The sequence below is a fragment of the Cavia porcellus genome, unplaced genomic scaffold (genome assembly GCF_034190915.1).
Source record: "Cavia porcellus strain 051 isolate PalLab524CR breed Dunkin Hartley unplaced genomic scaffold, mCavPor4.1 scaffold_27, whole genome shotgun sequence".
NCBI classification, from domain to species: domain Eukaryota; kingdom Metazoa; phylum Chordata; class Mammalia; order Rodentia; family Caviidae; genus Cavia; species Cavia porcellus.
The window spans coordinates 18,842,469-18,859,344 of NW_026947510.1; the positions used below are offsets into that span (position 1 = coordinate 18,842,469).

Below are 16,876 nucleotides of genomic sequence, written 5' to 3' on the forward strand. Positions count from 1 at the left end.
ATCACTTATAAATGTAAAACCATTAGAAATACAGCACACTTTTCAACACAAACCGTTAAGACCAGGAGAGCTTGGAGTGAGGTATTTCAACACATAAAAGAAAGCAACATCCAACCCAGGTGATATATCCTACAAAACTCTCTTTCAAAACCACTCTGCAGGACTTCAGGGCAACCACTTCCCTCGCTGGAGCCCAGCCAGTCCTGTCTGAAACACACTGTGGATGGCCTGGCTGCAAGGCCTCTCTAGCTTCCCTGGCCTTGAAACTTTCAGATTGTTGGACACTGTTAGTGTAGAAACAGGAGAAGTGACTGGGAGGCCCTGGCTTAGAGGGGCAGTGATCTCAGTGCCCAGGGATTTCCCTGAACTCTCAGAGGATGAGCAGGAGTTCTCCCAGGGCCTGCCACATGTATGACCGTCCTGATGTTCACCTCAGAGACAGAATACTGAACTCCAGTTGCAGGAGGTGTGTTGCCTCCCAGGATTTGGCAACTGTAGATAGAGAGCTTGTCTGCATGGCAGGATGTAGGTGAAACCTCCAGAGGAGTCTTCAAGGTTAGATGATGACACTGTGAACAGCATCCCTGCAAACTTTCCTGGTCTTGACTATTTCAGGAGCATAACACTAACTTTGTCATAAAGGTGCAGAAACATAGGTTTACCAGACACACACTCATTCTTTAGAATATTTCTATTGATGAGTTATTAACTTTACTTTTATAAGTGTTGTTATATTACACAGTGGCTTACCAGGAAAAAAAACAAAAAAATATAAAGTATTGAATTTTTAATATTTATTGAGTGTTTATAATAAAGCATCAAAATTTAAAACATCAACAATTTTTGGCATAAAGTCTACAAAAAATAACAAAAATATTCCTATACAAATTACACTGAAAATACCAACAGCAATTTACAAAAAAGTAATCTTCACTTCAATTATCACATCTAAATCAGTCTGTGCACATGACCACAGCGTATTCCATAGACACATAATACTCACACTGGGAGCACACGTTTTGCTGTCCTACTCTTTTTGTAGGATGTACTTGATATCTCAATGGTTTTGCTGTTTTGTCAAGGTTATTGTGCTATAGAGTGTGTAGCCAACAGGAACATAAAATATCAAAAGAAGTTCTTAAATTCTTACTGTGTGTTGTGCCTTTAGAATACACATCAATGGGGCTGGGGGTTTAGCTCATCACCATAAGCACCTGCCTTGCAAGTAGGCAGTCATGAGTTCAATCCCCGGTACCGATAAAAAAATGAAAAAGACAAAAAAAAAAAAAAAAAAGAATACACATCAATATATTTTCACATCAAAGATAACATCAAAAATAGAAACCTACGTGAACTGCAATGTAAACAGAGACAAAAATCTACCACATAAATAAGCTTTGCTTCAACTGTCATATCCAAAGCAGTCTTTGCACTTGTCATACCCAAGGCAGTCTTGCATGTTCCATACACGAGGGACACTTCCACTGATAGCATGTTTTGTTTTCCTGTATTTTCTTGTAGGACACAGTTGAGATCTTTTTGTTTTCCTCTTATCATTGTGGATCTAGGAAGCTGTGTGTGCCTATTCACCTGTCAGCTCACCAGTGCACTCCACAGTACTTCACATAATTCACTGACAAGAAAAGCTGGATTTTTCTCTGCTGTAAATAATCTCATATGAACTGTAGCCCCAAACCATAAGAACATTTCTGTTCATAACATCATCTGGTTTATTATTCTATGAATAAACACCTTGTGGCTAAGTTCAAGGCTAAATGTCTAAATTGAAAGCATAAAAAGTCCTCACATGCACAAGGGCATGCATTATGCCATAGTTGACCCATCATTTTCCATGAGGCCTTTACATTCCTGCAATCACTATGAGAAATCCCTCCTAAGCACACAGATCCATAAATGCTTTCAGTTCAGCACCATGTCATAAAACATTTTTGAATATGGCTAATGGTGCATAGAGAACACTTTACTTGAATTTTAACCTCTATATTTCACAGAATCTTGTAACATTTCATGTGTTAAAATTTCCAACTTTGAATAGCAGTATCAGCATTCGTCCAATACATTTCACTCTTGCCAAGTCCCTCACTATATTTTTGGACTTAGTATTAACATTAGATCATTTCATTTGGTTATGTGGCCATTTTGCAACATTTTCACTAGTCAAATATGTATTCACATTGTTTTGTCATCTTAACAAAGGAGGTCGGTATCAGTATCAGTTGATCTTTGCTCCACTTCACTGTCCCAGGAAGTTTGACTCACATGGCCAATTTCAAAGTCCTCTTCCTCCTCTTCATCGACATCCATCCATCCACAACACTCTTCTGTTATGAAAGTGTTTTGTCATAATGGATCATCTTCATCATTCATGCATGAGTAATCTGATGATTCATTCACTTGTGACCTCCTCCAAGATATAGTTTTCACATGCCATTGTACAGAACTGGGCTATTTCCACCAGAAAAATCAAAAGAAAGCTTTTAAAAAGACAAATCCTGGAGTAATGGGGGATTATTGAACCCTCTTTGATGCTTGAATAAACACACAAAAGCAGGTAGATGGAGCACAACGTGGGTGAAAATCCCATTTTGAGACTTTTGTACTTGCTCACACACCTCATTGTTTGACCCAGCAAGTGGATAATCACATAAACTGCTTTCCAGTGTCCCTCAGGGGAAGGTAGTGACATGCCCAGCTGGCTATTGCAGTAAAGTAAAATTTACTGGTACAGGATAGGCCTGCTGCATGTGGTTATGTTGCTACCTACACTCTAATATGTCCCTGTGTCTCCTGAAACCTTTTCTTAACCAAAGACCCACTCCAACAGTAGAGTGGCCAACTCTTCTGTATTTGGCACAGAGGACTTTTACTTTGTACTTTTTCTACCTTCTTGCTTTGCATCTAATTGGGTGAGGTTTCCCATCTCGTCTCCCAGTCTCTGCTTTTGATTGGGAAGACACTGCCCCTTCATTAGAAGGGAATTAGAGCTTGCAAGAGTTTGCCTCTGTCAGGTGGCTGTTTCATGAGCCTTGCAGCATCTTGTCCTTGCTCTTTTTCATCTTCTTCTTCTTTATTTTTTAAAATTTTATTTTATTTTATGTTTTTCGTATCAGAGATCAAACTCAGGACCTCACACTTGCCAGACAGATCTTATGCTGCTGAGTTAAATCCCTGGCCTAAAAAGAGGATAAAACCAAGGAAAACAAAACAGAACAAAACCGATCAAGATAAACCAGTATAAGTGATACAGGTCTTTAAAGCTTAGAAAATCAGCAATAGTTACCATAATGCCTCTATCATCTTCAAAATAGCTGCAGATACCTTTGGACCTGGTAAAAATCAAACAACAGAATAGAGCAGAAACAACAAACACAAAACAATGACTGCAGTAAAGGACTTCAAAACAAGCTCACAGTAAGTCCAGAATGGCTACCATAACACGTCTTGCTATCTTTTGAACAGTTGTTCATGGCTGCAGATTTAATATAATCAAACAAAATGAAAGAATAAAACCCAACCAACAAAGCAATGAAAATGACATGGTTTCCAGGCAGGGCCCACCCCCTTGTGAGGCCTGGTTCTCGCTCCACAGTCTGCGAATGCTGCTGACTGGGAGAGAGGCTTGGGCGTGGCTGTCCCCACTCCAGGAGCAGCTGTCCTGCTCTTCTGCAGGAGCCATTCGTTTTGGAGTCAATGGGCTCGTCACCTGTGTAAAAGCTATTTATGTTTTCTTTGAGGATGCCGTGGATATAACTTTGAAAATCCCAAGGCCACCCCAGGGTGGTGTGAATCCGTGGCAGTTAAACATAGCCATATACAGGATGCTGCCCCACATCTGGGGAGTGAGTTTGTAGTTTCCTCCACGTATGCCACAATGTGTCTCAGGAAATACAGTACTACAGGGTGCATTGTTTTCTTTTCAATATGTGAGCCTCTAACATGTAGAATACAAAACCAGTCCTGATTTTCATGAAGGTCCACGTATTCAGCTTTAACAGACTTTTCTTCAGACTTGAGTTCCTGCAAAAAAATTCTCCTTTGTGAGCCAGGGTCTTGCTCTGTAGCCCAGGCTGGCCTTGAACTCACAGTGATCATCTTGCCTCAGCCTCCTGAGTGCTGGATCACAGGCATGTGGGACCACAGCTGGTTCTTTCATTTCAACCTAAGGGACTCCTCTACCCAAGGCAGGCCTAGTAGGAAGGACGGACATTCTTCAGTGCTTGCATCTAGGAATGTCTGAGTTTTCCCCCTCATTTTAAGGACAGTTTTGCTGGATGTAAAATGCTTAGTTGAGAGCGCTTTTTGTTTTGTTTCACTGTTTCATTCACACAGCACATGTCCATCTGTTTCCTTCTGTCCTCCTGTAACAGAATATCCCGCACCCCAGTCAGTATACTGCAGTTTCTTAGTTGTCCAGGTAACAGTTCTGACTCTAAGAAACGGCTGGTCACTGTGATGTCTAGCTGGTCACTGTGATGCACACTGCATAAACCAGCCCCAATCAACAAGCCATTTTGCCCCTGTACTCCCCACTTGCTTATCCTATACAGGCCCCAGACCATCAGAGATCAGGGCCTGATATTCTGGGAATGTACCAATCAGTGCCCGTTGGTGTAAATAAATGTGTCTCCAACTCTTGGGTGTCCTTTCTGTGACTGTGCTTGCCGCTGCTCTCCAAGGATTTTGAGGATAAGTCTAATGACTATGTTTTTGGGGAATTGCTGTCAGCTGCACAGGCATTAATTTATTTGTCATATTTTATACACTGACCGTTACGTTATTCTAATGTAAGTGAAGTTGCAGCATCACTTTGACACCAGTAAGAATTAAGAGCAAAAGGAACTGGAGATGCTGAGTGTAGACATCATGGGATCTCTAAATGTAAGAGGTATTACAGATGCTGAGAACAGATTCTCAGAACAGAAACAAAAGGGATATTGAAGCATCCTACAGGTTTGAATTTCAAAAACTCAAGTGTCAATCTCCATAACTCACATTAGTAAGACATTTTGTAACATTTTTCTGTTAGAAACAAAAGACCCTCATGGCCAAGAGTGTGAGGGGTGAAGTGGAGGTGACCAGCTCTGCCTGGGCCCACTGGCACCATGACTTCACAAGATCCCCTGTGAGGTCACAGCAGATAGCTGTATAAGGTAGGGTTTTCAGCCCAGAGACCCTTTGTGGGTGAAGTGGAGTGGTGTTTGGAGAGTAGTTGGTGATTTGAGATTCGAAATTTTGATAATTGATTTTATAAAGTCTAGTTCCATCAAGGCATCCTTTGTGGCGTGTGAAACATCTTTGCTGGACGTCATGTCATCGTCCACAGGAACATTCTTTGAGGACTATGACATGCTTTTCCCCCTTGGTGCGGGTCACTTTGCCAAGGTGGTTCTCACTGAACATGTGAGCACAGGGATGCTGGTAGCTGTGAAGGTACTTCAAAAGGAGAAGTTGAGGCCTACTGCTATTATACGGGAGGTCAGCATCCTAAAGGACCTTCAGCACCCCAATATCATTCAGTTGCTGGAAGTGTCAGAAAATAGTACCTGTATGTTCCTGGTGTTGGAGTATGCGTGCGGGAAAGACCTGCAGCGCTTTATCAAGTTTGCTGAGACACAGAAGCTGGGGGAGGAAAGGGCCCGGCTGATATTCCGAGAACTCCTGGAGGCTGTGCAGTACTGCCATGACAGCGGCATCATCCATGGGGACTTGAAACCGGCGAACATATTAATGGACCGTGAAGGCCACCCCAAGCTCAGCGATTTTGGCTTGGCTTTCAGGTTCCTTCCTGGCCAGGAGGTGACCGCGTGTGGATGCACCCTACAGTATGCTGCCCCAGAGTTATTCTTACAAAAGAAATACCAAGGCCCACCACTGGACATTTGGTCTTTAGGGGTAATTTTATTTGAGATGGTCGCTGGGGTACGCCCATTTAGTGGGACCAAAACAGAATTGATGAAGAATGCCCTAAAGGGGCGATACCAGTTTCCCCAGCACTTCTCCAAAGAGGTGCAAAGCTTAATTAAGGGTCTTCTCAACCCTGACCCAAGCATGCGTCCTACCTTGGAGCAAGTAAGGCAGCATCCATGGCTTCGGCTTGAATCTGTCCCTTGTCGACCTCCTCAATTGCTCCCCAAAGCCAAAGAAAGGGCAATACTGGACTTTTTGGATGGGAAGGGGTACAACCCGCTGAAGGTGATTGATGCAGTGAAGTACAGAAAATACAATCGGTACATGGCGCCCTTCCTGCTACTACGGGGCATGGCACTCCGGAAATTCCACTTCGGGTCTGAGGTGAAGCCCACACACAAACGTGAGGCTGAACATCTGTTTGAACAGTCCACAAACAAAGATGACACGTACAAAAATCTGCTATCTTCATCTCCTCCCCCTGTAGCTGCCCCACCAGCTAGGAGGGAGAGTGAGCCCTGCCTCTTCACTGGCCACTTCCTCCCCGAGGTGAAGCCTCTCGGCCAGCAAAGGAAGACAGTCTCCCTGCCAATTGACATCAGCAGGACTCCCCCTGCTCGCACATCCTGCCAGCGCAGTCCAAACTTAGTTGGTACCTCTGGCCAGCCAGGCCCCGCTAATCTCATAGCATCCCACAAACCAAGTTGTGCTGCTGCTACTACCAAGGCCTGCCAGCCCAGCCATACTACTACCATCAAGTCCTGCCAGCCAGGCCCTTCTACTCCCAAAGCATCCCGTCAACCAAGCCCTGCTTCTCCCATCAAGTCCTACCATCCAGGACCTGCTACCCCTAAAGCATCCCGTCAACCAAGCCCTGCTTCTCCCATCAAGTCCTACCATCCAGGACCTGCTACCCCTAAAGCCATCCCATCAACCAAGCCCTGCTTCTCCCATCAAGAAAATCTTCCGTGCCTCTACTAGGCCATGCTGGCAGCCCAACCCTGCCTCTCCCGGTGAGTCCTTCCAGCACAGCCCTGGGACTCCAAATGCTGCCTTCACTGCGGCCCCAGCCCCTGTCAGCAGTAGGAGGTGGGGCTGGAAAACTGTCAAGAGAACCATGAGAGACTGCCTAAGGGCCCTGTGCTGCTGCCCCGTATCGACATGCAAGTGTCACAAACACAAGGTGGTCCCAGTGTAAGTACTGCGCAGTAGAGAACCAGAGGTCACGCAAGGACTCTGAGTGGTCCGGCTGCTTCCTCAGAATGTGCTGTGTCTCGATATCATTTTCAACTGTCAGGGAAGAACTGTAGGGAGGAGAGGAGGGGAGGGAGAAGGGCAGGTGTGGGCAGAGGCCAGGTGTGGGTAGGAGGAGTTGCAGTGGGGTCTGCTGCAGAGGAGGCTGGAGTGACCACAGCCACCACTGTCTGCTGTGTTTCCCAGTGAGCGTGCATTACACATGTCTCCTTGCCTTTGTAGTGCAGATCCATGATCCCTCCTATGGATGTGGTCATCCTGACAGCGAGGTCAGCCACACAAGTGGAAGCCACAGTGAGTTGCCTTGCAGCCCTTTGTGTAGGGAGCTGGAGGGGAGAGGAGGAGTCAAGATCACTAGTGCATCCTGTGGGCGAGAAGCAGAGGGAGGGGTTGGTGCACAGCATGGGAAGGCTGCACAGGCACCAGGAGCTGAGAGCCAGTGAGAGGAAGACAGGAGGAGCAGGGGGGAGAGTCACCTGGCTTGTATCCTGCTGTCTGAGGGAGGCTGCCCCAGGGACAGGGAGGGCTGGGCACCATGGACCTGACCACAACCTCCCATGAGGATGCAGGGAGACCTGGGTCTGTGTCTGGGTGAAACTTTCCGAGTACAGCTTCAGCGTGATCCTACAGACTCGGGCCTGGGCATCTCTGAGTCTTCTGTGCTCGCCTCTCAGCAGGCCTGCGTGCAAGGCCTTTTGCCAAGAACACACCTAGTGTCACTTCGAGGATGGTGAGTCCAGGCAAAGAGAGGCAATGCCATGTGTTCCATAGGCCAGAACCTTGTGGTCAGCCCTGGTCACCACACAGAAGCCTTGACTTGTGCATGTTGTGAGCAGCCAGGGGACATGCCAAGGCTACTCTGAGCCTCCATCCACCAAATTCATGATGGGAGCCGCTGCAGCCCTGCTCCTAAGCAGGTGTGTGACATTGTCCCTAGATCCTAGGCCCAGCCATCAAGTACCCTCTTCACTCTACAAACCTTTGTGATCCCTGCAGCATTCTTTTGGGGTCCTCCCTGCCCCTAAAAAGGGTGCTGTGCTGTCCACTGCCACCGTGTGGTAGCAAGATGGAACAGCAGTGCCAAGGAAGGGCTGGGTTCCAAGGTCTTGGGAAAACTTTGTGCCCTCACCTTGGGGCTTCTGGGCCTCTTGAGAGTTTGAAGATGGGGAGAGGGGCAGGAACCCCAGAAAGCCTGACATTTCTAACAAGGTGAGTGTATGTGTGAAGGATGCAAAAGATCTGAGGCGTCTGAGCACTGCCCTGGTTTTATCCAGAGCCCTGCTCCTGGCACAAAGGAACAGCCTGAGTAGATCAAACCCTGCCTACATAAGCAGTGCTCAACCACTCTGGCCTGTTCCACACCTCTAACTTCACACTGTTTCTCTGACTTCATGGTTTTGATTCTTATTGTGCCTGGCAGTAGGGTGTGTTCTGGGAAGAGCAACTGGTCATCTACCATCACCCCCACACATCCCCATGAAGAGACATGGACCCAAACCCTGGCCTTCTGAATGCTGTCCCCAAGTCTGTGTCTGCAAGCCTTTGAAAGGAGCACATTGCCAAGTCTTGTGTCACTGAACAGAGACTAACATCCAGCCTCGAGGGCACACAGGCATGCGTGTTGTGGGGACAGAGTTTGGAACAAGAGAAATCTCCGCACATGGGGGTGTTGCTTGCCACCGTGGGAACAGTGACGTTTGGTAAAGAGAAGACATTGATGACTTCCAAACTGTGGTCTGTGTTTGCAGCATCTGGGGCAGGATCTGAACCAGAGTGTTCAGGGCAAGTTGGAACATGCACATAACACATGTCATCATGCATCTTGCTTCTGTATTTTCTCACTTTCTATTTTCGTACTTGCTTTGTGCCTTGAGGCTTGTAAATTGCTTATAGTCAGTAGCTTATTGCCAGCATTGGGACCTCTTTAGGAAATGACTACTTTTTCAGAGATGTTCTGTATGGGTAGCTGGCTTTGGAGTCTATTTTCCCAAGATTTTGCCTTTTCTTTTTTCTTTTTTCAAAACAAGAAACTATGGAATTTCTTTTTTGGTACTGGGAATCAAACTCAGGGTATTGTGGTTGCCAGGCAGGAGCTGTGCCACTGAGCTCCATCCCCAGCTCTGCCTCTTCAGTTCGGTAGGAATGAAGGGCTGTGCCTGTTTGGCCCAGCAACCAGTTCTTTGGTTTTGGACTACAGGATTGTAGACAACCGAGGTGGTGTTGTTCAAAGAAGATCAATTGATGCCAATAACTCTGTCACTTTGGCTAAAATAGTACAGTCTGCAATAACAACTGCATCCAGCACAGGCCAGGAAATGATAAGCTGTTTTGACCAAGAACATGCCTGCTTTAACCACAGGTATGAGATTTATAGTTACACAGCCAAATCTAAGGCAAAGCAGAATATTATATACAGTAAATATATATACTCAATAGAGCAATTTACCCTAAAGGGAGAAAATTTATTAGGGATACCAAGAAAATATAGAAAAATAAAAGAGAGATAAGAAGACTGAAGTACAAAGGGAGATTACCAGGCCTTAGAAAACGAGTGATAAAACAGGAGCAAAAAGCAGGACCAAAAAAGAGAGAAAAATACAAAAGCTGAGAACAATGTACACAGGCAAGAACAGGGTTGAGAAACCCTGTTTTAAGCTTTGCACCTCTTTGGAGAAGTGCTGGGGAAACTGGTGTCGCCCCTTTAGGGCATTCTTTGTCAACTGTGTTTTGCTCCTCCTGACATAGTAGGTCAGGAGTTTCACTCCCCTATATCATTTGGAGGTCTTCCACTGAGATCATTGGAAAGAGGTGAGAATTTGCTTTTGCTTCATAGACTCTCAAGTGGGACTTATTTAGGTAACAAATTTTTATGCCTCCAACTTTGCTTTTATATTTGCCAGTTACTTTTGATAATTGCTTGCTATTTGCCCGTTGTTTTAAAGTGCTTTGTCTCATATAGTTTTATTAAAATAATGTAAATCAGCTGGGCATGGTGGCTCATATCTGGAATCCCAGCACTCAGGAGGCTAGGGCAGGAGGATCCTTGTGAGTTCCAGACCAGCCTGGGCTACAAAGTGAGCTCAAGGCCAGCCTGAACTGCATAGGGAGACCCTGTCTCAGACAAACAAACAAACAAACAAACAAAAAATGTAATATAAATCCAAGTTTAAACACAGGAAAATTAAAAGGTCATGATATTTCTTTAATGCTATATACTAGCAAAAAGAGCTTCCTTATGTTTGTATAATGCCAAAGTACCTGTAATGCTACCTACTGTTCTGTATGAGGACCCCCCCCACCCCCCTCTGGGTGACCTCATATGTTAATCAATACTCCCTTCTGTAAAAAATTGTAAATCCCTGGGAACCTAAGCTAATTGATATGTTAACCATTGTTGCCCTCTACAAATAACAGATGTGGTACTAAAATAAGCTGACAAAGGTTTATTAACTACTGCTAGGCTACTCTGTCCTCTGCTAAGGAAAACATTTCCTTAGCAGATTTCCTGATCCACCCCCATAACCCTTTTATAAACTGTGCTCTCTACAAAAGAGCTAGAAAGCTTTAAGGGGGACACACAGCTTTTGCAAGCTCCACCTGCACTGTGTCAGTGGGCCTAGGATAAAATAAATCAGCGCTGTTTTTTTAAAATAAAAATATGTATGCCCATTTTTGAATTCGAGTTTGGGCTTTGGAGGGCTTGTTTGTGGATTACAAGATTAAGGGGCTCACCTGGGAGTACTGGGGGACCCCTCCAAATTATTTTTTCACCGATCGATTGGCTTAACATCTGTAAGTATTTGGTTTTTTGCCTGTTTGTAATCTGAGTGTGCACATTTGTAACTGCAGATAAAATGAGACAACTTCCAGGGGCCTTTTTGCCCATTTTGTAATTTAGGGCTTTTGGGGCCCATTCGTAACTTTGGGCTTCGGCCCGTGTAGGGGTTTTTGCCCATTTGTAATTTGAATGTGCACAGTGACTGCAGACAAGCTCGCGCTTTTTCTGCACTGGATTCTGGGGGCTCTCGCCTACTTGTAATGTGTGTGGCCTATGCCCGTGTGGGGGACCTAGGCCCATGTGTATGGCCTAGACCTGTGTGGGGGACCTGGGGCTGTGTGTATGGCATAGGCCTATGTGGGGGACCTACGCCCATGTGGGGTGTTGGGGCCTGTTTGTGTTTTAGGGCCCGTTTTCACCCAGCAATCCCTGGTACTGATAAATTTTTTTTTTACTAACTTAGGGGCTTGTTGTCCATTTCTGTTGCAGGATCAATGTGGCTTATTGGACTCAAGGTTCATAACAAAAATTATTTCCTTTAGCTTGCCAAACTGGGGGCAGAAAAACCTTCATTTATATCTTTAATGTTGGTTTTATCTTTTGTGGCACCTTGTTTAATGTTTTTATCCTCAACTGATTACTTGCAACCTCGGCATGCCTTTTAAATGTATTTTTCTTTATGGTTAAAATGTGAATATATGTGCACATATATATGTATATTTATGGTTTTTAAAAATCATATTAACTTTTGCAAGTAAAAACCAGGTCATACTATAATTGAGCCAGTTAAAAAAGTTAGTTTTTAAAATGTAGCATTTTAATGTGGTGAAAAGAAATAAAATGATTACATAAGTTTTAGACTACTAAAAGAAAGTCATTTCAAGCATTTTGTTAAAGGTTTTAACAAAACCTAAAAATCAAGAGAAAAAGTAATTGACTGATAATAAATTTTAAAAAGTGGTTTTGTCTTAAAATAAAAATGTAAAAGAGAAAATGCTTTTTGTGCTATGGCTATCAAGAGCAAAGAGCTCAACAGGATGATTTGCAATATTGTGAGTTTGGGGGAGGGGAATTTCCAGGAATGCTATAGATTATAAAGACAAAGTTGAGATTTTGATTGCTTGCAAAAAAACAGAGAAAAAAAATTCATCTTCTACTACAATAAGCTGATCTAAATTTAAAAGAAATAACTATTATGCCTAATGTGACTGGTGATTATAGAGATAAAATACAAGTTCTTGCATGTGCTGTGGATATCTGGGAGATTATGCGGCACAATTACTTTTGTTACCTATGAAAAAGCCTTTTTTTGTTAAGTATGTACTTTCAGTAAAACAGTGGCCTGCCATGTGGGCAATGGCCCACCCTGGGACAAAAAAACAAAAACAAAAACAAAAAAAACAGTGTGCCATCCAGATAAAACCTGCCTCTGATCCAGAATGCCAAAACCATGTTTTCCGTTTGTCCCACCCCAATTGGACAATCAGAGGTGAGGAGGTTCCTTATGGGTATTGCCAGTTGTTCTCAGTAGCCATTAGGGCACCCCAGAAAACCTACCTTTTGCCCAAGAGAGCAGAGGTGAGGCAATTGGCTCAACAGAGACTTATTAGTCTCCCTCGGGGTTTTCTGAAAAGAGTGCAAAAGGCCTATCACATTTATACACCAGTAGTGCCTAAAAATGCAAGGGCCATTAATATTGCCTTTGTAACCCAGTCGGCCACTGATATTAAGCAAAAATTGCAAAAGTTTGAGAGATTTGAGGAAATGCCCTTCAGTCAGTTATCAGAGGTTGCTTAAAAGATATTTGACAACCGGGAGGACCCTAAAGACCAGGCTTAAGAGGTTTCTGCTGGGCAGAAAAACTGCATTGGTTGTTGGACTTTCCATAAAAAATAAAAATAAATGACTCTTTCCTCCCAGCAGATGCAAGCCATCCAACAGATTCCAGTCCCTGTGACTAAAAACCGAGTGCAAAAATTTCTAGGAGCCATAGGACTGATGCAGAGTTTGGGACCCTGGCAGAGGCCTGTTGCCTATCTTTCCAAGAGACTTGATTATGTGGCAGCCAGATGGCCAACTTGTCTGTGGGTGTTTTCCTCGGTAGTCATCCTGATAGAGGAGACACAAAAACTGACTTGTGGACCAAAACTCTTATTTTGTCTCCTCCTATTGGCTGGAGACTCTCATCAAAGCTCCGCCGGACCAATGGCTGCCCAACTCCCAAGTCATGCATTATCAAGCATTACATCTAGATCTGACTACCATCAGTTTCAAGGGGACAGTGGCTTCAAACCCTGCCACTCTGCTGCCTGATGATGCCCCTCCTTGCCCTTCCACATCTGTATTGGGGACCAGACTTGACAGATGAGCCACTATTCAGAGTTCCTTTGTATTTCTCCGATGGAAGCAATTACATTTATCCAGGTAAGTGGGTTGTGGGAGCTGCCATTACTACACACTCTCAGATTCTATGGGAACCAAGCCTGGAGCCAAAAACGTTGGCCCAACAGGCTGAACTCATTGCCCTCACTGAGACCTCAAGTTGTCAGTATGCATTTGTTACTGCCCATGTTCGTGGGACCATTTATCAAGAATGGTGCTTATTGGCTTCTGGGGCCAAAAGATTAAAAATGTTTCCCAAATTTTGGACTTGTTGGCTGCCATCTGGATGCCAGGAAGAGTGGCTATTATCCACTATAGAGCCCATTGAGCAGGAGATGGCCTTGTTATATGAGGAAATAATTTGGCAGATGCCACCACCCAAAAGGCAGCTGTAGAATCAGTGGGGATTTGAGATAGCCCTGACATCACTGCATTCCCACCTACTTTGTCAGAGCCTATTTGCACTTGAAAAGACTTGCATTTGGGGGCTAATATCAAAGCTTGCCCAGTCTGTGAGTCTCAGATGCCCTCAGTGCCATTTGGTGAACCCAAAGCAGCCACTCACTAAGTGGGACTATGCCTAGAGAACACTGGAAGGTAGACTTTACAGATGTGGGGAAGCCTGGACTTCAATGATATGAGTATTCACTTATAATGGTTGATACTTTCACTGGATGGGTAAAAGCTTTTTCTACAAAATCTGAGTCAGCTCTGATAGTAGTCAAAAAACTCTTATATGAGGTTGTCCCACAATTTGGCCTCCCCTTATCAATGGGGCCTTACAATGGGCCAGTTTTTATGGCCCAGATAACTCAAAAACTAACCAAAGTCTTGCAGATCAATTGGAAACTCCATTGTGCTTACTGCCTCCAAAGTTGAAGACAAGTAGAAAAGATAAACCAGACATTAAAGATGGTAATTACTAATGGCCTTAGAAACTGGTGAGAACTGGGGAGTCTCCTTCCTTTTTTGACCTCTTGTATGCACAGTGTACCCTCTATGTTACTGGTATTTCCCCTTTTGAGGCTTTATATGAGAGAACTCCTCTTATACCTAAGATTTTTGAGGAAAAATTTGCTGATTTAGCTAATCAAGATCTTATTAAGTCTCCCCAAACTCTTTAGCCAGTTCTGACTTCCACCCACTGGTTATTTTGACAACAACATCCTCCACCTGCAGCCCACTGAGAGAACAAACACCCTGCTATAGAGCCTGAGTCACCTGTGCTCATCAAGAGGCTTCACCATGGATCTCTTGAGCCATTGAAAAGGTCCCTACATTGTAGTCCTCAGCACTCCAACTGCTATCAAAGTAGCCAGAAAGCCTGCCTTGATGCATCATTCCCACTTGAAGCAGGTCCTGGCTTCCAAAGGCGATCAACCTACAGATAAGTGGACTGTCATTCCCTCCAAGGACTCTTTAAAGCTCAAGACTGCCACATGTAACTAATAATCTTGTGTTCTCCCTTATAGAAACCCCAAGGAAACCTCTATCTGGCTTTTAAAAAAATTGTTAATTATGTGACAAAACAGTGAATTTAAATGTTGGTTTTCTTTCTCCTTTTGGTTAACAGCTTTAATAATGACAGCTGCAAGCAATTTGTTAATCTTCCTATTGGGCCTTGTATTATACTCAGATTGGAAAACTATGTCAAAGATCAGGTTCAAACTATACAGCTTACGATTTTAAAGATGCAAGGTTATAAACAGATACTTATGTCTGAAAACCCCATGAACCAATGATTTGGTGCACGGACTAAAATCAGTGGGGAATGCTGTACACTAGGAAAAAGAGCTCTGTTACGTTTGTATTATGCCAAAGTACCTGTAATGCCACCTACTGTTTTGTATGCATTTTCCCCCCTCTAGGTGACCTGATATGTTAATCAATGCTCCCGTCTGTAAAAAATTGTAAATCCCGGGGAACCTACCCTAATTGATATGTTAAACATCGTTGCCCTCTACTAATAACAGATGTGGTGCTAAAATCAGCTGACAAAGAATTAACTAATGCTAGACTACTCTGTCCTCTGCTAAGGAAAACATTTCCTTAGCAGATTTCCTGATCCACCCCCATAACCCCTTTACTTTGTAAACTCTGCTCTCTACAAGAGGCTAGAAAGCTTTAAGGAGGACACGCAGCTTTTGCAAATTCCAACTGCACTGTGTTACAGGGCCCAGGATAAAATAAATCAGCGCTGCTTTTTGAAAATAAAAACATGTCTTGCCCATTTTTGAACTTGAGTTTAGGCTTTGGGGGGCTTGTTTGTGGATTATAAGATTTAATGGCATATTTTTATTATTTTATTCTTTCACATGTTATATTAGTTGCTAAAGTTACTGGTATTCCTTGCTTAACTATATTTAGACAATAGCACCACAGATAATAATAGAACACCCTGAATAGTCTTTAATATAAATTTCTATTAAATGGTTTTTTTAAATGAAATCTAGTTCAGACTTAGAAAACATACATGCCTGCAATAAAACATGGGACTCGTTCCACCATTTAAGAAGCACTAGGCTGGTGGCCATGCTTCCGGATTTGGAGCACAGGTTTCATTGAGACAGACTGGCTCTGCTCCTCCTTTATACTCCAGAGGAATGTCAAGCCTGTTCTGTTTCCTTTGTTTCACTTTATCTCTTACTCTCTTGCCACTTTACATTTTCCTAATAAAGGCATATAAAAGTGGGAAAAACTCTAGATTATTCCAACATTTTCCTTTTGAGTTAAGCCCATAGAAAATGGGCATTTGCTAATGCCAAGAACAGGGAAGTCATCTTAGATGAGGGACACATACCCCATCTCTGGGTCAGATGAGACATCAGAATTGTGCCTATTCAGGAGAATACACATGAGAGCGGTGTCCCAGCTCAGTGTTCTGGGCAAATCTCCTTTGGAAATTAAACCTGAGACACAGTGGGGAGAACCAGTTTCCATGGGGCAATGGAAGCAGCTATCCTTAAAAGCAGCACACATAGGGGACGTAAACCTATTTAGAATAAGGAGGCTTTCCAACCTCTCAAATTATGGACTTAAAAACCTTTATTATAAATTGATAAATGTGTAGGTAATGATCTTGCAGTCTTTTAATTATCCCTTATAGAATTTTGACACACAGTGGTCACTGTGCCAGCTAATCATCCTTACAGCAACTGCCACCCTCAAAATCAGAGGCTAGCTTTCCCCAGCATCTGTTAGGTGAATCCCCATTGAAGCCAGTGGCCAATGGATTCAACAGAATGTTGACCAGACAGGCAGCTGGATTCCTTTTTGGAGACTGATTTCTGGTTATCTGAGGCAGTAGAAACTGAGAACTGAGGGTTCCTGGCCAGAGCAACACCCTGGTTGGCACCCAACATTTCCTCAAAGGACATTTGCTCATGACCACTTAAAATCTCCCCTTTTCTATTATCCTTATTTCTCTGCTAGTAGACTAAAAACATTCTAAACTTTTCAATAGATCTTTAGATCACTTAGACTACCCATCCCTTCAGAGATTATACTGAGGTAGCTTGCAATGATTGCTTACAT

At 43.7% G+C, this 16,876-nt stretch overlaps 1 protein-coding gene across 1 annotated transcript; it reads left to right on the forward strand.

The window, feature by feature from the left end:
* Positions 1–411: 411 nt before the first annotated feature.
* Positions 412–7,756, forward strand: LOC101788588 (sperm motility kinase 2B-like). Its single transcript, XM_063237961.1, has 2 exons — positions 412–7,122; positions 7,405–7,756. Exon 1 carries the CDS (start codon positions 5,329–5,331, stop codon positions 6,907–6,909), a length of 1,581 nt encoding a protein of 526 aa, XP_063094031.1. The 5' UTR covers positions 412–5,328; the 3' UTR covers positions 6,910–7,122; positions 7,405–7,756.
* Positions 7,757–16,876: the final 9,120 nt, after the last annotated feature.